This window comes from Tursiops truncatus, chromosome 2 (genome assembly GCF_011762595.2).
Source record: "Tursiops truncatus isolate mTurTru1 chromosome 2, mTurTru1.mat.Y, whole genome shotgun sequence".
Classification (NCBI taxonomy): Eukaryota; Metazoa; Chordata; class Mammalia; order Artiodactyla; family Delphinidae; genus Tursiops; species Tursiops truncatus.
This window is the reverse complement of record NC_047035.1, coordinates 173,364,419-173,391,184: the sequence shown is the minus strand read 5'-3', so window position 1 is coordinate 173,391,184 and position 26,766 is coordinate 173,364,419. Positions and strand designations below refer to the sequence as shown.

The 26,766-nt window shown below is 38.9% G+C and overlaps 1 protein-coding gene across 10 annotated transcripts in view; it reads left to right on the top strand.

The window, feature by feature from the left end:
* The window catches only part of ZEB1 (zinc finger E-box binding homeobox 1), a 194,020-nt gene that overhangs the window by 124,985 nt on the left and 42,269 nt on the right, over positions 1-26,766 (top strand). For 4 of the 10 annotated variants that reach the window (XM_073801734.1, XM_019933562.3, XM_073801733.1 and 1 more), the window contains exon 3: positions 23,216-23,278. In XM_073801734.1, coding sequence (XP_073657835.1) covers positions 23,216-23,278 — 63 coding nt within the window. The remainder of the gene's footprint in view (positions 1-23,215; positions 23,279-26,766) is intronic. The other 6 variants (XM_073801737.1, XM_073801732.1, XM_073801735.1 and 3 more) reach the window with 3 other exon arrangements.

The window sequence follows — 26,766 nt, the reverse complement described above, 5'->3', positions numbered from 1 at the left end:
GAGCCAGGAGACCAAGAGTTCCCGTACAGTGACGTATCTATCATGAGTTTGATTCTCTTTTGCTTCTTGAACTTCATACTTTCTGGAAGAGAAAATCAAAACTAATTCTTTTAGTTCCTGGCTGCCTGTGGGATTTGAATCCAGACTCTGCAACATGACAGACCAGGGCCGGTACGGCCCAGCTCCACCACGTCTTCCCAGGCTTGGAGTGGTACCACGCCCTGTGTCCAGCCCGTTCCTCTAAGCTTCCGTATCCTGTCCCCTCTCCTGGGTGTCCTTCTGTCCTGTCTGTCTCCTCCTCTGTGAAACATTGTCTGACCCCCGCAGACACAGTAAGTGTCAGCAAAGCTGCGTCTGTCTGTCACTCTCCCACATCGTGCTGTGACTGACTGACCACTCCGTTCCACCAAACACTCCTGAGGCCACACACTGTATCATATTGACCTCTGTCTGTGACCATTAACGCCTAGTACGTATTAGATGCTTAAGAAATCTCCTGCAAGTGAGTGAATGAGTTAAGACGTAAGACGTTTTCCTTCTTTTATTTTTAATCTTCATCAGTTATACCATCAGTTTCAAGAAAATGTTTTTCCCTTCCTTGCTTTCCTTAACATTTTGAGAGCTTTAGTTCTTCTTCATTTTTTATCTTCCTGACACTATTTGGACCTTATGTTGCCTAAACTCCTGTATTCATCCTTGGTTATGTGACATTCTTTCTGCTCTTTGTAAATTTACTTTTGAAATCTGAGCAACCTGGAAGCTCCATCTGGGTGGCACTTTGCTTTCTTTCTTTTCTTAAACTTTTCTTATATAAAATATGAATAGAGATTAAGGCGTTTTCTTGGCTGGCCCATGTATAAGGCATCTAGGAAGTAGTAAAATAAGATAATCACTTAATCCTTTATCAACTGTTTTAAAAAGAACTGTAGAGACTTCTGGTAAGACGGAATAGATATACTTTTCCCTATTTCTTCTGCTAAGTGCAGCCAAAACCTGTGGATACTACATGTAAACAAGAAGACTCTGGAAGGTAGGTGGAGGGAAGAAGGCAGGCTCGCTGCCTCAGGTCCTGAGGAACAACCCAGCAGTGAGTCCCCTGGGCTTTCTCTCAGCCATGTGTCCCTCGTGGATCAGAACCTCAACACCTGGTAAGCAGGCGGATTGTGGACACTACCTGCTCTAGTCCAGCCACGGGAAGACGGCAGCCCCACTGCCCACCCTCACCAGCAGAGGCTAGTGGGGAGCCCAGCCTTCCACACTCACTGAAAGGAACCTTCCCCCATGGTGATGTCAGAGACCAAGTAGGGAGCTGGGACTTGGGTCCCCACTCAGCAGCAGTGACCATGGAAACACTGTGGAAACTACGTGGGAGCCTGGCCTTCCATCCCATCGCCCGCAGTGGTGACAGGCATCTGACCCGCTCGTGCTAGGAAGCCTGGTGGAGACTGAAGGCGTCCACCCCCGCCCGCAGGGCCAGCGGAAGCCACGTGGAGCGGAGCGCGGTGATGAGGCGCCTCGCCCTTCTCAGCCCGAGCGGGATTAGGAGAGCCTGGCCGGGGCCTGGACCCCACCCGCTCAGCCGGAAAGAGCAGCGCCTCTCCCCAGGTGCAGAACAGAGGCTGAGGGAGGAGCCCGCACCTCCCCCGCCACGGCCCAGGATGGGAGCGTGCCCGCCTCCCCACGGGAGATCCCGGGTCTCCGTCTCCCTACAGAATAGCTGAATATCTAGATGTCATTCAAAACTCATTTGTCACACTGAGAGCCAGGAAAGTTTCAACTGAAGTAGAAAAGACAGTCAACAGACACCAGCACTGAGGTGACAAAGATGCTAGAATTACCTGACGTGGGCGGTCACGTGATAAAAGTGCTTCAACTCCCAATTGTGAGCATGCTTCAAGCTAAAAGATAGTCTTCACAAAGAAACAGAAAATACGAGGAAGCACCAGGCGGAAAGTTTAGAACTGAAAAATACAGTAACTGAAACTCAGAACCTCAGCACGCAGACTCTGCAGCCGCGTGGAAGGATGGGAGGAGAATCAGCGAGGTTGCAGCTGGAACAGGAGAGTCGTCCAGCGTGAACGACAGAAGGAGACAGACCGCAAAAAGAACAGAGCCTAAGCAACTCCTTTGGATCTGCTGTGCCTGTCATCAGAATTCCAGGAGAGAAGTACGAGGAAGGGCCTGAAAAAGTATTCAGAGAATTAATGGCTGAAATTTTCCAAAATGTGGCAGAGGACACGCACCCACACCCCAAACAGGATAAATCCAAAGAAACCCAGGCCAAGATGCATCGTAGGCTATTAACTCCAGAAAGCTAAAGCCAAAGAAAGAATCCTGAAGGTAGAGAGGAGACGCCTTTACCTTTAGGGGAAAACAGTTTAAGTGACAGACTGCTCATAGGAAACCATGGAGCCAGCCAGAAACAGGGCACCTCAGCTGCTGAAGAGAAGAATTGTCAGCCTGGAGCTCTGTATCCTGAAAAGAGATCCTTCAAGGATGCGGAAGAAATCAGGACACTTTCAAATGAAGAAACACGAAGAGGGTTTGTCCCCAGCACACCTACGCTAAGTGAATGGCTAAAAGCAGCTCTCTGAACAGAAAGGAAGTGATAGAAGAGAAATCTTGGGACATCAGGAAGGAAGAAAGCGCAATGGCAAGAGTGAACGTATGACTACATGCAGTAGAATATCCTCTTCTGGATTTTCCAATTACGTGTGATGACAAAGCAAACAACATGAGTGTGGGTAGGAAAAATTAATGAGACAGAGTACATATCAATACTTTCTAATTTGTATTGTGTACAAGCTACCTCAAGTTCTGTTTGACCAAATCTTATGGTAAATTTGATACTCAAATCATAGGGTATTGAGAATTACACATTAATTCCTACCTGAACATAACTATTTTCATTTGAGCCATTATTGTTCAAGATGCATTGTTTAGAGAACATATGTTAAAGAGACACTGAAAACTACTTAAAACTCCTCTGAAGAAAAAACCCTCAATTTGGAGATACATTCCTTTCATAAATAAACTATATTTCTAAACCAACATAAAGGGCTAATTTCTAGGCTTTACCGTAACTAATTAAATAAGTAAATAAAGGTTTATGTGTGTCACACCATGTTCAAAACAATCTTGCCTGACCAAGTAGAACAAACCAATAAACATAAAGCCGTTCTTTTGACAAATAGTTTTGACCAAAGTGAAGAAACAGTATCAGCCGCTGAAAGCCTCCAGTCTGGATAACTCTGGCCTTCCACCACGTAAAGATACCCTTTCCCACTGCTGGAGTTTAGGATTTCATCTGTGGAAAGGGGCGCAGCAGGTTTGCAACACTGCCCAGCAGTGCAAGGCCACCAAGACTTTGTGCTGGAATATTGGTTCAGAATAAATAAATTAATTTAACTTCATGACGTTCCAGGTTAGTAACGGTTACTGGTTTATTCAGTTGGCTACCATTGAGGCCCTTAATCATGCCTTCAAATGAAAGTTCATGTAATGAGGCCTCGGGTCCAGAGCACTTCTACCCTTGAACTGTTTTATGGCTCCTCAAGGCGGTCCTTGTGGCTGAATTTGAAAAATTATCTGTCGAATTGGACCTGGTTGACCAAACCAGCCTGATCCTGGAGCAGAAGCAGAACACGTGAGTTACGGCCAGTGGAGCTCACTCCCAGAGGCAGACAGTCCCCCTGCCTGGTCACTGTTTCTCTCAGGAGGCCCAGCTCCACTGCTGGTCTGTGTTCTTTACTTTTTTGGTGCATCCTGTTAATAAACTGCTACCCAGTGTGACAAAACAAACAACAAAAACAAGGAAGGAAAGCCACAGGAGCCGCACCATCTACGCCAATTGTTACTTTAAAGACTTTTAAGAAAAAGGGGAAACAGTAAAGAAGAAAGCAGTCAGTGACATTTAGCTGTGCCAGAGACCAGCACATGAAACTGATACACAGCTGCAGCAGAGTGCAAATCAAGAGTCTAAATATATTGGAAAATATATGCTATCGAGATGTTAATTATGCATTAAGCTCCTTTAAAAATCTCTTCTTATCTGGGAGTGAAATCTCAAGTTCTTAGATTATAGAGAAGACGCAATAGTTTCATCGTAGATACTAAATTAACTAGGACATGTTCACTTCTAAAAATGAAATTTCTAGATTCTTTAAGCCCTGTTGTTTTAAAATACTATAAACGACATTTTTTTTGTAGGGAAGATAGTGTAACCTGGCAGTGTTCCAACATGTTGTACTTATCTGACAAGAGTTTCTTGTGGTTCAGACAAAAATTCTCCTGCTTGTGTCAGTTAAACGTTCTTAAATGTATACACTCTTAACTTTTGGGACACCTGTTTTATAGGCCCCTCATTTTTTTAGCTTTTAAAAAGTATATGAAACTAATCCAATAGTATAAAATATTGTTTAATAGATTGGCTATTTCTTAATGCTTTAAAATTGCTGAGTTTAACAAGTGATCCCAAGTAGTAGCGACTTAACCATTTTTCTGCTTGAAGTTTTTTAAACTCTGTAGAAATGTACGTGTTTACAAAAATGCCAGGTCAGTGAAAACTTCTCTAAAATAAAAACATCTAAAATTCTGATCTTGTAGTCCATAGCAATAAGGCTCTCTTGAATACAAGTTGTAATAAAATAAGTAATCTGTGCAAACAGTGCATCAATCACTATATAACGCATTATCGAGCCAAATTATCCTCATGTCTCAAGATTCAGCCTGACCTACTCTTTGGAAACTTTTCAGCCAAGGATGGTGTGTGATGTGGACAAAGCTGCCCCGCGGCTCCGTGCCGTCACTGTACTCTGTGCCTCTCGAGCGCCTCTTTTGCGTCTGTAAAATGAAAAGACTGGGCCAGATGACCACGGAGGTACTTCTTAGCTCTGCTTATAAGGGGATCCCACTCCATTTGCGCTAATATGCAACCGTAGTATTTAAGTGCCTCTAAATACCTAAGTGTTAAGAGACAGCCCTGGCGGAGGAGCCTGGGCTGTGCCCACAGTGTGAGCCTCAGCCGTGCCCTCTGCCCTCCTGCAAATCCCGGCCAAACACAGGAGCTGCCTGGAGAGCAGTGTGTGCAGCTCCTTTGTCATCAGCTCTACTGCGCGTGTTCCAAGTACTGCTTTCCAAGTTACTTAGGTTCTTTCTTGTCTTCCCCGCCCCCTTCAGTGTGTGATGTCATTCATTTATAATACAGTTAGGTTCCTTTGTTGATGTTTGTATTTCATTTTTTATTCTGTCTGCTGAGTGATTTATTTTGGGGGGGTGGAGCGGGGAACAGGGACATTGTCGTGGCTGTAAAGGTGTACTGTGCAGAAAGATACACTCAGACAAGTGTCACACTTCCCCCCCCAGTCCCTGTTTTCCCTCTAGTTAATAAAAATGCTACTCACAGAGGTATGCATTATTTTGAAACTATTTTATACGTAAAGTGTACACTGGAATTGAACAAATAAGTTTGTTGAGGATGGTGAGACCCAGATTTCTCACTGTCAGAAAGAAGTTACAAACAAGGGGAGGAAAGGAGGCTAGAATAAACGCTGTGGTGTCCGATTGGAATCAGAGGTGCCAGAGTGAACTCATGGTTCTTTATGTCTATAAAGATAAATACAAAATTATACATGGGTATATGCAGGTGTTAGGGTACATACATGTATCTCCCAGCTCTGTCTGCTGAGGAGGCATGGAAGCAGTGAGAGGCAGCAGCAGTGAGTGTATCCAGTGCGCAGACCTGGGACTCGCCTGCCATCTCCTGTAGAATGACTGTACCCAGGCTCCTTGCATGAATGACTGATTGTAGAACTGAGGGGGGGGAATATGAGGTAAGCCTGGAACATAAGTAAGAAAGTGCTAAAGAGTTTATGAAGGCATATCAAGGGACACAAGAGCTGCCTGGAAGGAGCTCCCCGTGGCCAAATCTGGACCAGTTTCGGCAGCAAAATAATGATGATAGTATTGGATTATAATCTATAAAATAAAATACCCATTCATCCATATTGATATAAATACTTAATACATGGGGGAGAAGGGAAAGCTCCTCCTTACAGTGTAATTCCAGTTGTAAATTAAGTAATTAGGGGAATGGAAAAGCGCCATTTGGCAAACACCTTGGTAATAATTGTTGCAGGCAAGAACCATCAATGGACGCTAAAATTAGTGGGTACAAGTAAAATGAGAAAAGCATGTATCTGCATAATCGCAAAGTATTTCCCCACCAGACAATTATAAAGAAAGGCATAATAACTAGTATAAAGAAACGTGACAGCATCTTAACCAGGTGATCAAGGTTACTGTCACCAGTAGTAGCACACGCTGACACCACACACCACTGGTGAGAGGCACTAACAAAGGCACATCGCTTCAGAGACGGTTTCGCTCAAAATGTATTTCCTCAATCCAATCATTAGAAAACGTCAGAGAAATCAGATTGAGGGCATCTTACAAAATAAGTGACCAGTACTCTTCAAAATTGTCAGTGTCAGTGTCATACAAAACAAAGACTTGTCGGAGACCGACTGGATTGTCAAATTTTGGAGGAGACGAGGAGACATGACAACTGAATGCACTGTGGGATCCAGAATTGATTTCTGAACCAGAAAAGAAAAGGACGTTAAGGGGGGAGAATGGAGAAAGTCAAATAAGATCTGTACGTGAGTTATAGTATGGCATTAATGTTATTATAATGGTGGTCGTAATAGTATGGTGATTATGTGAGAAACTGGTTGAAAGGTATACAGGAACTCAGTGCTATTTTTCTTTTCTATAAGCCTAAAATTATTTTAAATCAAAAAGGTTTTTTTTTACAAAATAAACAAAAAATATTTTAATATGCCTATACATATCATATTTTAACTGTAGAAAATCAAAAGCAAGGTAAAATTTTGAAAAAAAATCAGAGGAGAAAAATACTTTATATACAGAAGAACAAGAATTAAAAATTACAGCCAACTTCTCGTCAGAAACCAAACCAACAAGAAGAAAATGAATGAAATATTTTTTTTAACATCTTTATTGGAGTATAATTGCTTTACAATGGTGTGTTGGTTTCTGCTTTATAACAAAGTGAATCAGTTATACATATACATATGTTCCCATATCTCTTCCCTCTTGCGTCTCCCTCCCTCCCACCCTCCCTATCCCACCCCTCTAGGTGGTCACAAAGCACCGAGCTGATCTCTCTGTGCTATGCAGCTGCTTCCCATTAGCTATCTACCTTACGTTTGTTAGTGTGTACATGTCCATGCCTCTCTCTCGCTTTGTCACAGCTTACCCTTCCCCCTCCCCATATCCTCAAGTCTATTCTCTAGTAGGTCTGTGTCTTTATTCCTGTCTTACCCCAAGGTTCTTCATGACATTTTTTTTTCTTAAATTCCACATACATGTGTTAGCATACGGTATTTGTCTTTTTCTTTCTGACTGACTTCACTCTGTATGACAGACTCTAGGTCTATCCACCTCATTACAAATAGCTCAGTTTCGTTTCTTTTTATGGCTGAGTAATATTGCATTGTATATATGTGCCACATCTTCTTTATCCATTCATCCGATGATGGGCACTTAGGTTGTTTCCATCTCCGGGCTATTGTAAATAGAGCTGCAATGAACATTTTGGTACATGACTCTTGTTGAATTTTGGTTTTCTCAGGGTATATGCCCAGTAGTGGGATTGCTGGGTCATATGGTAGTTCTATTTGTAGTTTTTTAAGGAACCTCCATACTGTTCTCTGTAGTGGCTGTACCAATTCCCATTCCCACCAGCAGTGCAAGAGTGTTCCCTTTTCTCCACACTCTCTCCAGCAGTTATTGTTTCTAGATTTTTTGGTGATGGCCATTCTGACTGGTGTGAGATGATATCTCATTGTAGTTTTGATTTGCATTTCTTTAATGATTAATGATGTTGAGCATTCTTTCATGTGTTTGTTGGCAGTCTGTATATCTTCTTTGGAGAAATGTCTATTTAGGTCTTCTGCCCATTTTTGGATTGGGTTGTTTGTTTTTTTGTTATTGAGCTGCATGAGCTGCTTGTATATTTTGGAGATTAATCCTTTGTCGGTTGCTTCATTTGCAAATATTTTCTCCCATTCTGAGGGTTGTCTTTTGGTCTTGTTTATGGTTTTCTTTGCTGTGCAAAAGCTTTGAAGTTTCATTAGGTCCCATTTGTTTATGTTTGTTTTTCTTTCCATTCCTCTAGGAGGTGGGTCAAAAAGGATCTTGCTGTGACTTATGTCATAGAGTGTTCTGCCTGTGTTTTCCTCTAAGACTGTGATAGTTTCTGACCTTACATTTAGGTCTTTAATCCATCAAAAAGGTTTTTTTTAATCCTGGTCAAAATGAAGCAAAACCCCCTTTTCTTTGAGTTTCATTAGTATATCTGAAAAAAAAAGTTGGAGTTTTCAAAAAGATTTTTCTCAATAAACAATAATAGAACAAAAGGAGGAACACTGAAACATAGTAATAATTCAGCTTACAGAGTGCATGTGCTGTCGAATCTCTGGCCAGATCTCTGGCCTTCATCCCTGCCTTAGCCTGTCTGATAGAATGTCTGATGTCCCGTCCCTGAAGGCCTCGGGCACGGCCGTCACTGTCCTCCCGGTCTGCTCCAGGTTGCCAGCAGCCTTATCCCAGAGCTGGTCTCCATACCTGGAACTTTGGGGGCAAGGATGAGTCAGGCTCATTCTGCCTTTCATCCGGGCTTTTGTATTCGGGTCTAGTTTGGGTTTGGAGAGATACGCATCTTTTCTGAAAAACACTGGAGGGCTGGGAAGGCTGGCACAATCATGAACATTCACCTGTAAAGCCAACTTCCACACATCAGCACAGAGAACTAACACCGGGTGGATGCACCTGTACAGGCCTGCTGCTGACTGCTTTCCCAAACATCATTTTCTTTAATTTTTATAACAACTCTGTGAGATAGCGTATTAGCTCCATTTTACAAGTAAGGAAACTGAGCCTCAGAAAGGTTAAGTATCTTGTTAAGATGAAACATTAAATATGGAAAGCCAAGATTTAAATCCAAATCTATTTGACTGAAAAGTATGCTATTTTCTTTTCCTTATAGACCAACAGAAAAATATATATATACGTTGAATATAACATCATTATGTGACATACATGTATAGAGGAACAGGATGTAATTTCATCATAGGACACATCCATAGAGATCTCTTCTGTGGTGCTTCTGTCAGCACTGAACTCTTCTCTGTTTCATGCTCCCCTTTCTAATTGACTTAATGACCTCCAAATCTTAATTTTATTTTAAATTTCTATCTTTATGTTTCCTTCATATATCTGTTTGTATTTCATTTTTATATTTTAAATATAAAAGCCTTCATTCCCTTCTTCTCATAGGCAAGTTACATTGAGTTGGCCAGAGCGTTCGGTTTTTTCCATAAGATGGCTCTAGTAGTGCATAGTTGTCTTTAACTTCATTCGAAACAATTTTGTTAGATTGTATTGTGACAGCTGTCATATCAGCATGCATTTTTAAAAAAACTTATCAAAATTGGTGAAGTTTTGTGTAGCCATTTTAATATTGAAGATGGAAGAAAAAGCAACATTTTCTGCATATTATGCTTTATTATATGCAACTGAAATGCAAAAACAGATTTGTACAGTGTACGGAGAAGGTGCTGTGAGCGACCGGACGCGTCAGAAGTGGTTTGCAGAGTTTCATGCTGGAGATTTCTCGCTGGACGGTGCTCCAGGGTAGCCCGGTTGAAATTGATAGCGATCAAATGGAAACAGTAATTGAGAACGGTCAGCGTTACACCACGCAGGAGATAGCCGACATACTCAAAATATCCAAATGAAGCGCTGAAGATCATTTGCGTCAGCTTGGTTATGTGAATTGCTCTGATGTTTGGATTCCACGTTAAGTTAAGCGGGAAAAAAACCTTCTTGACCATATTTCTGCATGTGATTCTCTACTGAAACATGATGAAAACGTTACGTTTTTAAAACAAATTGTGACGGGCAATGGAAAGTGGATTCTGTGCAACAGTGTGGAATGGAAGAGATCATGGGGCAAGCGAAATGAACCACCACCAACCACACCGAAGACCGGTCTTCATCCAAAGAAGGTGATGTGTGTATGGTGGGATTGGAAGGGAGTCCTCTATTTTGAGCTCCTTCCAGAAAACCAAATGATTAATTCCAACAAGTACTGCTCCCAATTAGACCAACTGAAAGCAGCACTCGACAAAAAGTGTCCAGAATTAGTCAACAGAAGACGCACACTCTTCCATGAGGATAACGCAAGACCGCATGTTTCTTTGATTACCAGGCAAAAACTGTTACAGCTTGGCTGGGAAGTTCTGATTCATCCACCAGATTCACCAGACATTGCACCTTCAGGTTTCCATTTATTTCGGTCTTCACAAAATTCTCTTAATGGAAAAAATTTCAATTCCCCGGAAGACCGTAAAAGGCACCTGGAACAGTTCTTTGCTCAAGAGAAAGTTCTGGGAAGATGGAATTATGAAGTTGTCTGAAAAATGGCAGAAGGTAGTGGAACAAAAAGGTGACTATGTTGTTCAACAAAGTTCTTGGTGAAAATGAAAAGTGTGTCTTTTATTTTTACTTAAAATCTGAAGGAACCTTTTGGCCCACCCTCTAGACTATAAACATTCCCATGGCCTCCGGCAAGGCCAGGACCTAGTAATTGCTAGATGATTCTTGGTTTTCAGGCCTATGGTATCTGATATCGAACCCTACATCACAATCTTCTTCTTGGCTAGCCAGCAGATAGATGTTGCCCTCTTTCTTCTCCTTGCTCTAAGGCTATTTAACCACTTGACTGGTTTTCTGTTGCTGCCTTAACAAATCACCAGCACACTCAGTGGCTTAGACAACACAGGTGTATGGCTTCACAGCGCTGTTGGCTGTACGCCCGTGACAGACCTCACTGGGCTCAAATCTGAGTGTTGACAGAGCTGCGTATTTTTCTGGAGATCCTAGGAGAGGATCAATTTCCTCACTCATTTGGAGATTGGTGGAATCAGTTCCTTTTGGTTGTAGGACCAAGGACCCCACAGGACAGTTCCATCAGCAAAGAACTCCTCACTGTACCCTTTTTAGTCACACCTTCCTCCTACTGCAAACCCTGGCGGCCACGGCCTCTTCTCCGTCACTGTGGTTTTGGTTTTTTGAGAAGGTCATATAGATGAAATCACAGCATAACACATTTTGTGTCTGGCTTCCTGCATGCTGCATGCCTTTGAGATCCATTCATCCTGTTGCAAGGATAAGTACTGTGCTCTTCGTTGGAGAGTAGTGTTCCATTGTATGGACGCACCACAGTTTATCCGTTCACCCACTGAAGGACATTTGGCTGTTCCCCGTTTGTGGGGATCATTAATAAAGCTGTAAAGACTGGTGTATGTGTGGGGTTTTGTGAACAGTTTTCATTTCTCTAAGGCTAACTTGTAGTGGTATTGTTGAATAAAATGTTAAGTGTACGTTTAATGTTTTAAGAAAATGTCAAAGTGCTTTCCAGAGTGGCTGTTACCCCGCCAGTAATGCAGGAAGATGGAGTTTCTGCACATCCTCACCACTGCTTGGTTTTATCGGTTATTTTTTACTTCAGCCATTGTAATAAGTGTGTCTTTATCATGTGTCGCTCTCCTGTGCATTCCCTTGATGGCTAGTGAAGTTGAACATTTTTCATGTGTTTGTTTGCCATCTGGATATCCCCTTCAGCGAAGTGTCTGTTCGTGTCTTTTGTGCATTTATATAAACAGGGTTTTAGTTGTAAGTTTTGAGTGATCCTTTTAGTTGTAGCAAATATTTTCTCCCAGCCTATAGCTTTTCATTCTCTTATCCTAGCCTTTCACAGAGCAAAACTCTTAGATCCATTGAGGTCCTCTAACAGTTTTTCCTTTTATGGATCATGCTTTGGTGTCATGTCCAAGAACTCTTTGCTTACCCCAAGATTACTGGAATTTTCTCCTTTGTGTCCTTCACTTTTATATCAGCTCTATGATCCATTTTCAGTTAATTTTTTATAAGAGACAAGGTTGAGGTGAGGTTCATTTTTTTGGATATGGTTGTCCATTTGTTCTGATATTGTTTGTTGAAAAGACTGTCCTTTCTCTGTTGAATTGCATTTGCACTTGTGTCAAAACTTAATGTCCATATTGTGAGGATCTGTCTCTGGACTCTGTTCTGGTGGTCTGTGGGTCTGTCCCTTTGCCAGTACCACATCATGTGACTACTATGACTTTATCCTAAGTCTTAAAATTAGGCAATGACATTCCTCCACCTTTAATTTTCTTTTTAAAAATTGTTTTGACTATTATAGTTTCTTTGCCTTTCCATGTGAATTTTAGCATAATCTTATATATATAAAAAAATCCTGCTGATATTTTTATTTAAATTGTGTTAAATCTGTAGATCAATTTTGAGAGAACTAACATCTGTAATATGTTGAGGAGCCCCTATCTTTATTTTTTCCAGCTTTATTGAGATGTATTTGCTATGTAACATTGTTTAAGATGTACAATATGACTTGATATATGTTTTTATTATGGAATGATTGCCATAATAAGGTTAGTTAACACATCCATTACCTCACATAGTTACAACTGTGTGTATGGCGGAAACATTTAAGATCTATTCTCTTATTAGTACTTTCGAACTGTAATACAGTATTGTTAACTATATTCATCGTGCCATTCATTAGGTTCCCAGAACTTACTCATAACTGGGAGTTCGTACCCTTTGACCACCATCTCCCATTTTCCCCAGCCCTGGGCAGCTGCCAATCTGCATTCTGTTCTGTGAGTTATGTTTTTAAGATTCTGCCTATAAATGAGATCACGCAGTATTTGTCTCCCTTTGACTTATTTCACTCAGCATAATGCCCTCAAGTTTCATCCATGTTGCTGCATAGGGCAGGATTTGCTTCTTTTTTGCTGCTGAATACTATTTCATTGTGTGTGTGTATGTGTATACATACCACATGTTCTTTATTCATCTCTTGATGTACACTTTGTTTGCATGTCTTGGCTATTGTAAATAATGCTTCAGTGAACATGGGAGTACAGATATTTCTTGAGACAGTAATTTCTTTTCCTTCAGATGTATACCTAGAAGTAGGATTCCTGGATCACGTGGTAGTTCTATTTTTAATTTTCTTGAGGAACCTCCATACTGTTTTTCATAGTGGCTGCACCAGTTTACATGCCCAGCAGTACACAAGGGTTCCCTTTTCTCCACACCCTCTCCAGCATTTATTATTTGTAGACTTTCAAATGATGGCCATTCCGACCCGTGTGAGGTGGTACCTCACTGTAGTTTTGATTTGCATTTCCCTGATGGTAAGTGATACTGAACACCTTTTCATGTACCTCTTGGCCATCTGTAGATCTGCTTTGAAAAAAATTTCTATTCAGGTCCTTTGCCCATTTTTAAATCATTATTTATTTTTTTACTGTCAAGTGGTATAAGTTCCTCGTATATTTTGAATATTAGCCCCTTTTCAGATGTACGGTTTGCAGATATTTTCTCCCACCCCATAGGTTGCCTTTTCACTTTGTTGATCATTTATTTTGCTATGCAGAAGCTTTTTTAGTTTGATGTATTTCTTCCTACTTGTTTATTTTTTATTTTGTTGCTTGTGCTTTGGTGTCATATCTAGAAAATCACTGCCAAGACCAGTGTCAAGGAGTTTCTTCCCTATGTTTTCTTCCAGGATTTTTATGGTTTCATGTCTCACATTGAAGTCTTTAATCCATTTCTAGTTAGTTTTTGAGAGTGATACAAGATAGGAGTCCAGTTTCACTTTTACATGTGACTGTCCAGTTTTCCCAACACCATTTATTGAAGAGACCATCTCTTGCCCATTGAGTATTCTTGGCTCCCTTGTCAAATATTAGTTGACTGTATACATGTGGGTTTATTTCTGGGCCTTTGATTCTTTTCCATTAGTCTGTGTTTTTAATGCCAGTACCATACTGTTTTTATTACTATAGCTTTGTAATATGGTTTGAAATCAGGAAATGTGAGGCCTCTAGCTTTGTTCTTATTTCTCAAGATTGTTTTGGCTATTCAAGGTCTTTTGTGATTCTGTATAAATTTTAGGATTTTTTTTTTCTATTTCTGTAAAAAATGCCACTGGGATTTTGATAGGGATTGCATTGAATCTACAGATACCTCTGGGTAGTATGGACATTTTAACAATATTAATTCTTCTAGTTCATGAACAGAAGACATCTTTCCACTTATTTGTGTCTTCTTCAATTTCTTTCATCAGTGTTTTACAGTTTTTAGTGTACAGATCTTTTACCTCCTTGGTTAAATTTATTCCTAAGTATTTTATTGGTTTTGACACTGTTGTAAACAGATTGTTTTCTTTATTTCTCTTTCAGGCAGTTCACTGTTAGTATATAAAAATGCAACTGATTTTTTGTATGTTGATTTTTTTTCTTGTCCTGCACAGGTATTGTTTGATTTCTTGCATCAGTGTTTTGTAGTTTCAAAATGCAGGTCATTACATGTTTTGAGAGACTTAAAACAGGTCATTAACATGTTTTGAGAGACTTAAAACCTATGTCTTTCATTTTTGAAGGGAGAAACTATTGTGAATGTTTTGTTTTTAATTAAGTTTCCATTTGTTCATTGCTATTATATAGCAAGCAATATGATTCATTTTTGTGTGTTGCCCTTGTATCCTGCAGACTTGCTAGTTCTAGAAATTTTTTGTAGATTCCTTGAGATTTCTATGTAGACAGGCTTCTCTTCAAATTGGGACAGTTTTTCTTCCTTTCTAATCTGTATAACTTTTATTTCTTTCTATTAAAAGATGTCAGGAGTGGTGAGAATGGACATTTTTCCTTTCCCCAATCTTAGAGGGGGAAGTATTTGATCTTTTACTTTTAAATCTAATGTTAACTGTAGCTTTGTTGTAGATGCTCTTTATCAAACTGAGTAAGTTTTCATTTCTAGTTTGCTGAGAGTTTTCATCATGAAGAGATGTGAAATTTTTTCAAATGCTTTTTCTGCATCAGTTGAGATGATCATGCAGTTTTGCTTCTTTAGCCTGTTAACACAGTAGAATGCATTACTGGACTTCCCAGTATTGAACCGGCCTTAGATTGATTCCCTGGAAAGCCCCTCTTAGTCATTGTGTTTTCATATATTGCTTAATATGACTTGGTAATTTTTTGTTGAAGATTTTTGTGCCAATGTACATGAGAGATATTGGTCTATAGGTGGGTTTTTTTTTTTTTTTTTGCAATGTTGTTACATGATTTTGATATCAGGGTAATGTGGACCTCATAAAATTAGTAGGAAAGTCTTCCTTTCTCTTCTATTTTCTTGAAAATATTATTTAAATTTAGTGTAATTCATTAACTGTCTGGAAAAATTTAAAGTAAAACCATCTGGACCTAGAATTTTATATTGTTTGGGGGGAAGGTTTTAAACTCCAAATTCAATTTTTAAAACAGTTATAGGAATATTCAAGTTAACCATCTCATCTTGGATGACTTGTAGTAGTTTCTAGTTTTTGAGGAAATGATCCATTTCAAAGTTTTCAAATTCATGTGTGTTAGAGATGTTAACCTTACAGGACTGCTTTAAGGAAAATAGCTCACAATTACATAGCACTTACTATGTGCCTGGTACAGTACTAAGCATATACTATATTGATTTAATCTTCACAACTACCCTAAGAGGTACGGTTACTATCCTCCAAATTTATATTTTGTAAACTGATTATGTACTGCCTCACAGGTTTCATAATGGACATACAAAATTTTTCAATTTAGGTGTAAATAATTACAAAAACAATCTAATTTCTAGCACATTAAAAATGACATTTTAACATCATTCTTATATGTGAAATCCATAGCAATTTAATACCTTCATTTAATACTTTCATTCATTTTTTTAAAATATGAATAAGCTCTTCTTTAAGAGCCAGAAATGTATATCTTAATGTTTACTCCTTGGACTCATAGTGGTCCCTTATAACCCTTTTAATATCTTCTGGCTTTTCAGTGATATCCCCTTTTCATTCCTGGTGGCTTCCCTCTTTTTTTGTCAGTCTTACTTAAGGTTTGTCAATTTTATTGATCTTTTCAAAGAACGTTTTATTGTTTTCTTCTGTTATTCTTTTTTGAATTTTATTGATTTCTGATCTTAATACTTCTTCCTTTCTGTTTGCCCTGGGTTTATTTTTCTCCTCTTTTCCCATTTCTAACATGGAAGCATAGAATTTTGATTTGAGTCCTTATTTTATAACATAAGCATTTAATAATGTAAATTACCCTTTAAACAGTGTTTTAGGTACATTCCACAAATTTTGATACATTGTTTTTCATTTGACCCATGGGTTCTTTAGAAGTGTGTTAATTTCCCAAGTGTTTAGAGATTTTCTCCTCTTTCTTCTACTGATATCTAGTTTATATTCATTATGGTAAGAACATACTTTGTATTATATATATTTTTTAATTTGTTAAGTTTTGTTGTATGATCCTGGATGTGATCTGTCTTCATGAATGTTCTATGTGCATTTGAAAAAGATTAGGTTGAATGTTTTATAAACGTCAATTGGATCTGGTAGTTGTTAATGTTACCTAGTTCTTTATATCCTTGCTGACTTTATCTGTCTGCTTGTTCTGTCAATTAATGTGAGAGGACTATTGAAGTCTCCAGTTATAATCATGGATTTGCCTCTGCTTTCTGTTCTCTCATTCACCTATTTTGAAGCTCTGTTGCTAGATTCATACAAATTTAAGACTGTTATGTCTTCTTGGTGAATTGACCTCATCATTATAATGTTTCTCTATATCTCTGGTAATTTTCTTAGCTCCAAAGCCTACTTTGATATTAAAATACTCCCCCTAGCTTTCTTTTCATTAGTGTTTGTATGGTATATCTTTTTCCATCCTTTTACTTTTAACATACCTGTATCACTACATTTGAAATAACTTATTTGTAGAGAACTACAGATGGAGCTTGCTTTTAAAAATCTGTTCTGACAATCTCTGTCCCTTAATTGGCTTGCTTAGACCACTTATATTTAATGTAACTTTTGGTGTTTGGGTTTAGGTTTATGATTGTATATTATTTGTTCACCGTTTTTTCATTCTTCTGTTTCTTCTTTTCCCGTCTTTTTTGGACCATTTGAATATGTTTTAGTATTACATTTTCACTTATGTATTTCATTTTTGACTATCTCTTTGTATAGATTTTTTTTTAGTTGTTGCTCTGTTTTTTAAAATTTTTTATTGGAGTATAGTTGCTTTACAATGTTGTGTTAGTTTATGCTGTACAGCAAAGTGAATCACCTATATGTATACATATGTCCCCTCTTTTTTGGATTTCCTTCTCATTTAGGTCACCACAGAGCATTGAGTAGAGGTCCCTGTGCTATACAGTAGGTTCTCATGAGTTAATCTATTTTATACATAGTACCAGTAGTGTATATATGTCAATCCCAATCTCCCACTTCATCCCAAACCCGCCCCCCCCTTTCCCCCTTGGTATCCATACATTTGTTCTCTACGTCTGTGTCTCTATTTCTGCTTTATAAATAAGACCATCTATACCAATTTGTTCAGATTCCATATATGAGTTAATATACGATATTTGTTTTTCTCTTTCTGACTTACTTTGCTCTATAGATTTGAATGTTGCATGCTTTTCACAGTCTACTTAGAATCAGTATTTTACCAAGTGAAATATAGAAACCTTGCACCCACTGGGTCCCTTTACCCTCCTTCCTTCATGTTGTAGTTGTCACATGTAGTTGTCATTTCTCATGTTCTCCTTCATTCCTGACATTTCAAGTTTCCCTCTAATAGCATTTCCCCTTCTTTATGAAGATCTCCTTCTAGCAGTTCTTTTAGATGAGGTCTCCTGTCAGCGAACTCTGCTAGGTTTCTTTTTTCTAAGAATCTCTTTATTTTACCTCCAGTTCTGAAGTATATTTTCACTGGATGTGGAATTTAGGGTTGAGAGGCTTTTCTTTCTTTTAGCGCTTTAAAAATGTTCCACTTCCTTATGGAATCCTTAATTTCTAATGATAAATATGCTGTCTTTTGAATCATTCTTCCCTTTATAGTCATGCTACATTTTCTCTCTTTTCAAGATTTTTTTAATTTTCATTTTCAGAGTTTGACTCATGATCTGGGCCTGGATTTGGGGGGCTTTACCCTATTTGAGATTCAGTTAAACTCTTGAATCTATTAATTTGTGTCTTTTGTTAAATTTGGGATGTTTTTAGACATTATTTTTTCAAATATTTTTTTCTGTGTCATTCTCTTTCTGGGACTTACGTGACATGAAAGATACTTTTTTATTATCCTACACATCTCAAGATTATTTTTTAATCATTTACTCTCTGTTTTTCAGATTAGATAATTTTTTTTCATTGCTCTATCATCATGTTCACTGATCTTTCCTCTTTCATCTCCATTTTGCTATTGAGCCTATCGAGTGATTTTTTTTTTTTTTACATTTTTGTCACTGTAATTTTAGTTCTAAATTTCCTTTTGATTCTTTTTTATATCTTCTATTTGCTGATGAGAGTTTGCTGAGACTTTCTATCTTTCCACTCTTTTCAGGAGTGTTCACCCTTACTTCTTGGAACACCTTTCCAGTAGCTGGCTTACAGTCTTTGTCCTATAATTTCAACATCTATGTCATCTCAGTGTTGCCATTTTTGATCACCTTTTCCCACAGGCACTGCGATTTTCCCGGTTCTTTGTACGCTGGGTGATTTTGGATTGTATTCTGGACATTCTGAGTATTGTCTTATGAGACCCTTGTTGTTATTTAAATCCTGTGGAGAATTTTTGTATTTTTGGTTTAGCAGGCAATTCAGTGTATCAGGCTGTAAGTTCCAGGCACCTTTCTGTGGGTTGTGGTTCCAACATCAGTTCAGTTTTCAAGCCTTTGCAGTGCTTTTCAGGTCTGTGCCATGCAGTGGCCAGTCTGGGACATGAGTAGTGATCTTATCCCACACTTCAATTCTCAGAGTCTGTGGTCAGATCCACATGTGAGAAGCTTGGGATGCACCCTGGAGCTCACAGACAGCTCTGTGCAGTCTCTCTCCCATGCCCCTCCCTCTCCACCGTCTCCTCAGTATTTCCAGTTCCTTGGGACTCCCCTGTTCAGTCTTCTGACAAAAACCTGGGACTTTGTTGCCGTACAACTGTGACTGCGAGAAGACAGGGAGGAGGAACTCAGTGGCCATTTGTGCACCGTCTTCAGGCTCTGGTCCTCTGACTGGCGAAGAAGGTCCCTTTCCCTTGGAGTTGTAGGTACCCTTAGGCCCCTTCTGTCCCCATGGCCTCTGCCACCACCGTGGAATGACCTGGGGGCTGGGACACAAGACAAAAGAGGGAACATGCGTATTTCTCCTTCTCTGAGCCCCTTCCTGCTCCCTGAGCCTAAAGCAGACGGCTTTCTTAGCATGCTCTTCGTGCCTCAGTGCTGACGTCCAGCTTTCGGGCCTCCCTGGACCCAGGCCGGGGTGGGAGGGGTCACTTCCAGCTCAGTGGCCCAGTCTTCCTCCCTGCCTGCCTTCCTGCTGTGGTTCACTTCCAGAGGCTTCACACTGCCCCTGCCTGCATCCCCCCAGGTGCTCTAGCTGCATCCAGTGGGACACACAGGTGGTTTATCTCCATCTTAACCAAAGCTGACCCCAGGTGTATATTTTTTTTTACCATTATCTAAGTTAACAGGTATTCATGGAGGTTGTGAATTATATTTACTGTGACATTGATGGGCAGTTATACCAAAAGTATATTAATACATATGTAGAACCTAAAGGATATTAGAAGGGAAGATGGCACTGTCTGGAAAGGTTCTGAAAAAGTACATAATGAAACAAATGTTTCACCCCTAAATAAAGTTTGAATACTATACTAATACTAATCCTATACTATACTAATACTATACTATACTATACTATCGGCGTTTGCTTTTTGGATAGTATTCCTGTAATAGGAACAGCGGGGTGGGGATAGCAGAGAGCAGGGTCAGGGAAGACCTACAAAATGAGAGACATGTGAACTGATCTTTAAAGAATCAGATTAGTAGAAGTTACTCAGATGAATGGGTAACAGCATTCTCGCAGAGAAAACAGCTTGAGAAGAAGCAGGTATACATGTGCATGGCATATGTGGATGTGTGTCATCAAGGAAGAGACAAAAGCAGGAAAGGAAAATCTGATTCATTTAGCCACTTACTGTGCCTTATTAGCCTTTGCTACAAAGTGTTCCCACAGAAACATGTGAAATGGTTAGAAACACCCTGGTATGAATTTCAGAAATGCAAGGTTTAGGATTTAGAACATGTGTTAAATCAGTCCTGTACTTTGCACTATTCTATCTTGCCATTGATAGTAAGCTTCTGGATTTTTAATTAAAATCAATTGCATTTGTCATTCTTACTTTTACTTGCTAGGAATTTCATCCTTTGGCAGAATGAACAAGTGCTGTCTATTTTGATCTAAATGTGTGCTATCTGCCTTTGACTTTTTTAAAACTAAGCTTTCAATTTTGAAATAATTATAGATTCACAAATAATTCAGTTTTAGATCTACAAATAATACAGAGAGCCCTTGTACCTTTTACCCAGTTTCCCCCAGTGGTAACATCTTGTAAAACTGTAGTGCAGTATCATAACCAGGATATTAACGCTGACATAGGTGAGATACAGAGCATTCCATCACCACAGGGCTCCCTACTTGGCTTCAGACAACCTACCCTCTCCTCCCCTCCACCCCACCCTTAACCCCTGGTAACCACTAAGCTGTTCTCCATTTTCGTAATTTTGTCATTGCAGTAATGTTATGTAAGTGGAATCATACAGTATGTAACGTTTTGGATTGGCTTTTTTCACCCTCCGTAATTTCTTGGAGATCCACTGAAGTTGTATGTATCAGTAGTTTGTTCCTTTTTGTTGCTGAGTCGTAGTTTATGACTTATTGCAGCTATATTTTACCCTTTTTACAAAACTAAAGTCTTGTTACTGAGGAGTTTTTCCTTTATGTATCTGCTTTGGAATTTAGACTAAAAGCCAAAGCCGCAGCAGCATTCTAGTTTTCCTTCCTGAGTTGCATTTAGGTGGGTCAGTCGTAATGTGTTGACATTATTAAGTCTTACAGGAGAGAAAGTCTTATGTACAAGTAGATTCAACTACTTTACCCCTCATATATTTCTTAAAACTAGAAGTAAGATCAGAACACATGAGGGAGAACGCTGCTTGAGAAATATTTAGAACAGCCCCTGTTCCAAGACACCCTCGTGCTGATCCCTGGACAGAGCAGTGGGCGGTGGGGGGGCTGTCCCAGGTAGCAGTCTGCAGCAAGAGGAGTGTGCCCACCTTACAGCCCAGCATCAGCACCGTTTCTGTTTTCATTAGTTGACATGGTTTTAGTTATTGAACCAAAATTCCAGCCCCAGTAATGAGGGAAAGAATGGACACTCCCGGGTTTCGAATGTGGTGAGTGTGGGACCAGATTCTGACATATGCCGCATACTCATCTAAGCAGCCTAGATTTTATTCCAGCAGAAGGAATGAAGAAGTGAATAATTTAATTGAATCGCACACAGTGTTTAAATTAGCTATAATAATAACTGTAAGTAGTAAAATTAATAAGGTCCAAAATACCACTTTAAACTTTAATATCAGTGTTATCTTCCACCTTAGCAAGTCGTAACTCTGCCTGCTTTGATCTTCATTTGAGGAGAAATAGAGAATGCGCATATGCAATAATAAGTACCTGTATTACTATCGTATAATTGCCCACTTGGCACACTGTTTATTTTAGTTTAAGTAGATGCTTTGGAGGAAGAGGAAAAAAAGACATTAGAGATTTTCAGACACTTACCAAATTCTAGTGTTTATCCTACAGTATTGTTAACACTTGACCAGGGATTTTTAAATTGTCATTTTGCTGATGGCAAATACAAAATGAGAATTCTTCGGCAGAAGTTAGTCTCATCATTATCCACTTTAGACAGTGGTTTTTATGCTGATCTAGAGAGGTCTGTGCATATTTTAACTGTTTTTCACATAATGATCATCTTTAAGTAGTAACATAACAGTTAACGAGTATAGATAATCCGCTGAATAAATCCACGCGACAATCCAGGACACTTAAGGAAATACATGCTCTAATGTGAGCACGTTTTACTTGATTCGTGCTCTATTTCTCAATTCAATTATCAAACTTAGGGGAAATGTAAATCAAGATTTTTGACTGACATATTCAATGGGATTGATTGGAGTGAAGATAAACTACACAATGTTTTAATATGACTGTAAGTCTTCTGATCATAATTATGATATATACTCTGAAAGCAGTTTTTAACTTATCTTTTGTATGTGCACAGGTTCTTAATAAACTATTTAATGAATAAAATGTACCTAAATATATAAAGCCAACTTTCTGCTTGCCTAAATAATGTGCATATTTACGCTGATCTTACGAGTTCATTACAAACATATATAGGTGGCAGAGACAGATAAACACCTAAAATGCTTATTAGTACCTACACTGTTATCATTTATTACTACTTGTCAGTAGTTAGAATAATAAATACAGTGAAAGAAAAAGTATCGTCCACAGGTGTTTGCTCTGGGCACACTGCAGTTCGGTCCAGCCTGCCTTCTGCTTGTCCAGGACTCCGTCTCGTGAGGGGGCCAAGGTGGGGTAGCAGGTAGGCTTTAGAGCCGTTCAGACCTGCAGGCAAGTCCCGCCTCCACCACCCAGCAACGTGTGTCCTTAGGCAGGTGGTCTAACCTCTTAAAGCCTCATGTTTTGGTGGGGTTTTTTAAATTTATAAGAAGGTAGTTATGAAGATTAAAGGAAATGAGTTGATAAGGCATCTAGTACAGTGCCCAGTACGTAGCAATCTGTGCTTCGGGAAGGAGATGCAAAAGGGAATCCTACTGCCTGTAGGTAGGTCTCCTCTCCTAAAAAATATGCTTAGAATTCTAAGACATGTATGCGTTCAGAATTACATATACATCTTCACTTATTTTGCTTCACTAAAATATCTGAGTTTTGTAAAACTATCTGCTTAATTTCTTTAAAAAGCTTTTCCTTACTAGGAGATATTACTATACTTATAAAAGGGAAAAAATCCAAACCAAATATAATCTGAAAGTTTCCTTTTCAGATTTCTAGAAGTTAAAATGTTGGTGAGAGGTGGATCTATTTTAATGCTTTGTTCTTTGATTTTAGCAGGAAAGGAAGGACAAGAAATCCTGGGGCCTGAAGCTCGGGCAGATGAAGTGGGAGGTACAGGTAACTCTTGCCTTTTTCACGCACACTGTCGTCCTTGAACAAGGCCTTTTGTGTCACTGGTTTGTGCATCTGTGAGTCCTGAATCTGTTTCCTACTCTTCATCTTGCCCCCTTTAAATGTTTAAGTACCTAGGCGTGTGGGACACTGTATGGAAAGTTAGCTCTCTATATTCTTCAAATACAGCGTAAGCTTACGGATTCATGTAATACAGGTTTCCATCCATCAGGATGACAAGTGTAATCTACAGATAATCCCCCAAATAAGTATCTGAATGATAATTTAAACTTCTGTCAAATTTTTTTACCATAGTTATAGAAACACAGACCTAACTATTTTGAGTTTCATTATTAGTTACCAGGATCTACACTGAATTGCCCACAAGACAAAAGAGAGAAAAATAAGCAGATATAATCGCTTATCCAGAAACCAGACTGAGAATCATGGACACTGATGAGTGAACATGTCACAGCAAACAAGAGAATAAACATTTTTCTTGTAATTACTGTGACTGAAAAAGGCCAAAATGACGTTGAATTATAGTAAACAGGAAAATTGCTTCTAGGTGACTAAAAGTACATAGTCTCTGAGACTTAAGGCTATTCCTCTGTAATGGATTCAAATCAGATTTAAGAAGCAAAAGAATAAGTGCAAATCTTAAATCCAGATCTTACATATGATAAGAGTAGGCACTTAATTATTGTGTCTCATAAGTCAGTCTTAGAATGTAAACTTCAAAAATAAATTCCAGATTATTAAAACATTTCCTCAAAATTCTGTACTTAAAAGTAGTATAACTGTATTCTGTATATACAACCATAAATTAGATATTTCTATCATATAGTTTTAATTAAATTTTGGTTTTTTCCTTTGGTTTAACGTGTATAGTTTTTTTTCTTTGCAGTACATTTTAGGAGTATTCCACAGAGCCTTATAAATTACCTTGTGTTGTGTAAGATGAGTGTGTTTTATAGTAATGTGTCAAAAATAGATTTTCATCCATAATATAAGCGTCAGCCCTCCCATACTTGTCAGTTCTGTAAAACAAAGAGCAAGTCATTGTACTGTTCCTGAAGGTGCGTTCCAAATTAACTAAATACTAATGGAGTATGTGATCATTTATGGTGCCTGCAGCCAAGGGTTCTGTATTCTGCCTTTAATATGGTCATGTTGAACTTGCATGAATAATGTATTCAGGTATGCTTGTCATCAAATGTTTGTCAGGCTAACTTACACATTATATAAAATATTTAAACGAGGTATTTGTTATTAGTAAAATAGTGTTAATGAACACAAAAGAATGCTGTTCATTACTCTTTTATTTAATGTTAAAATGTGATGACTTACATTACCAGAGTAATATAAGTTATTCTGTAAAAGATCGTTTGCCCTTTTAGGCAAAATGCCAGCAAAAAAGACATTTACAGTTCCAAGTTTACAGTATTTTACCTCACAATTTGCTCTTCACTACGAAAATGAATGAATTCTTTCAGTTTGAAGTACTGAGTAATACGTAATTTCCCTCCCCCCACCAAAACAGTCACATCTGGAAGATACAGTCACTGTGTATCAGCCAGAGCTGCCACTGAAACACAGGACCCTCTGCCACAAGACGATGGATGAGTCCTGTGCATTATTTCCTTGGAACATGGGGAGTTAGGAGTAGACAGACATTTAGTGAAACCCCGACAAGTGCAGTTTTCAGCAAAGAAGGATGGAAATTAGACGTTTGAGACTATTGAGCAGTTAAACTTTAAAATTATGTTTCGCCTTCGCTTTTGTTACTTCCTTGACTTCTAGGGAATAATGTGCTGACAGAGTCAACAAAAACCTGGCACAAAGGTCACCATCATTAGTTTAGAACTTTGTCAGCTTCTTTCTGTAGCTGACTTCCTTCTGCAATTCACGAAGTGAAGAGAACTATGGTCTCAGCTTAGTATTCAGAGAGTGAAAAATCACCCAAAACAGGCTTTGTTCTTCTAAGCGTCACTTTTCTGTTTATATAGCTGATACTTGTGCAGAGTTTTAAAATTGGAGGATAAAGATAGGACACTTTATTCTGATGGGAGTGAAATACTGATGGCCACGTTAAAAATGTTATTTAGTCTTTACACTAAACATTTGTCTCTCTCTCCTTGCTTTCTCTAATCTGCGATGATAACCCTGTAATTCTGCACTTCGTCAAATGATTATAGTTCTATACTTTGACAATTAGCTCTGAGTTTTGTCACACCTGAAAGAAAACCAAATTATCATTATGTGTTTCTCTGTGTTTGCTCATCTCTTTAATGTTTAAACACGTAAGGTTATCAGTCTTAGGACGAGGAATTTTGCTTTATAATTGACCTTTTCACAACATGCACTTCCCAACACTTTAAATTTTATGGGTGAAACTGTGGAATGTCTGGTCTTAGCTTGAAATTGGCTTGGTAAATGCAGGTTCATGGAGACAGTGTACTTTAGTTGGAAAGACGCCAGAATTTGAAAGCAAACTCCTAATACTGAATCATCTGCTCCAATTTAATGTTCACCTTGCCAGGGCTGCTGTGAGGAAAATAGATGACAATTACACAGCACTTACTGTGTGCCTGGTACAGTACTAAGCACATACTGTAGCAATTCATTTAATTCTCACAACTACCCCAAGAGGTGCTGTTATTATTCTCCAGATGTTATATTATACAAATGGATCGTGTATTCCTCCCCAAGTTGCTGATGGACATATAAAGTTCTTCATTTTAAGTGTAAGTACAGCTGACCCTTGAACAACATGGGTTTGAACAGTGCAGGTCCACTTACGTGCAGATTTTTCCCGATAGTAAACACGGCAGTGCTGCAGTCTGGCCTCGGCTGAGTCGAGGATGCAGACCCACGTACGCAGAGGCCGACGCTAAGTTACACATGGACCTTGGACTGCATGGAGGGTCGGCACCAGTAACCTGCCCCGAGTTGTTCAAGGGTCAGCTGTACTTACAGCCTAATCTCTGGCATATTAAAAATGACATTTCTAACATCACTCTTATATTTGAAATCCAAAGAAGTGTAATACCATTCATTTTTAAAATATGAATAAGCTCTTCTTTAAGAGTCAGAAATGTTATATCATAATGTTTACCCCTTGAACTCATATTTCCATTCTATGTAGCCCATAGAATTTGATGCTAACATAGTGTATATTTCCTGTTCGAAGATATTTTTGATCAACTCTCATTTCCTTGCAAGAAAAACATGTACAGAAATTGAAATCTAAGTTTCTCTTAAGTTCCCAGAAACCATACGGCTCTTAAGATTAAAAAAACGTTATGGATTGATTTATCCTATGATTATTAGTCCTACATAGTTGATCACAGCATACATGACAAACTGTAATAAATATGGTTGACCCTTGAACAACATGGGGACTGGGTCGCCGACCCTCTGCCCAGTCAGAATCCACACATAACTGAGAGTCAGTGCTCCCGTGTACGCAGCCCCTCCGTACACAGGACCCC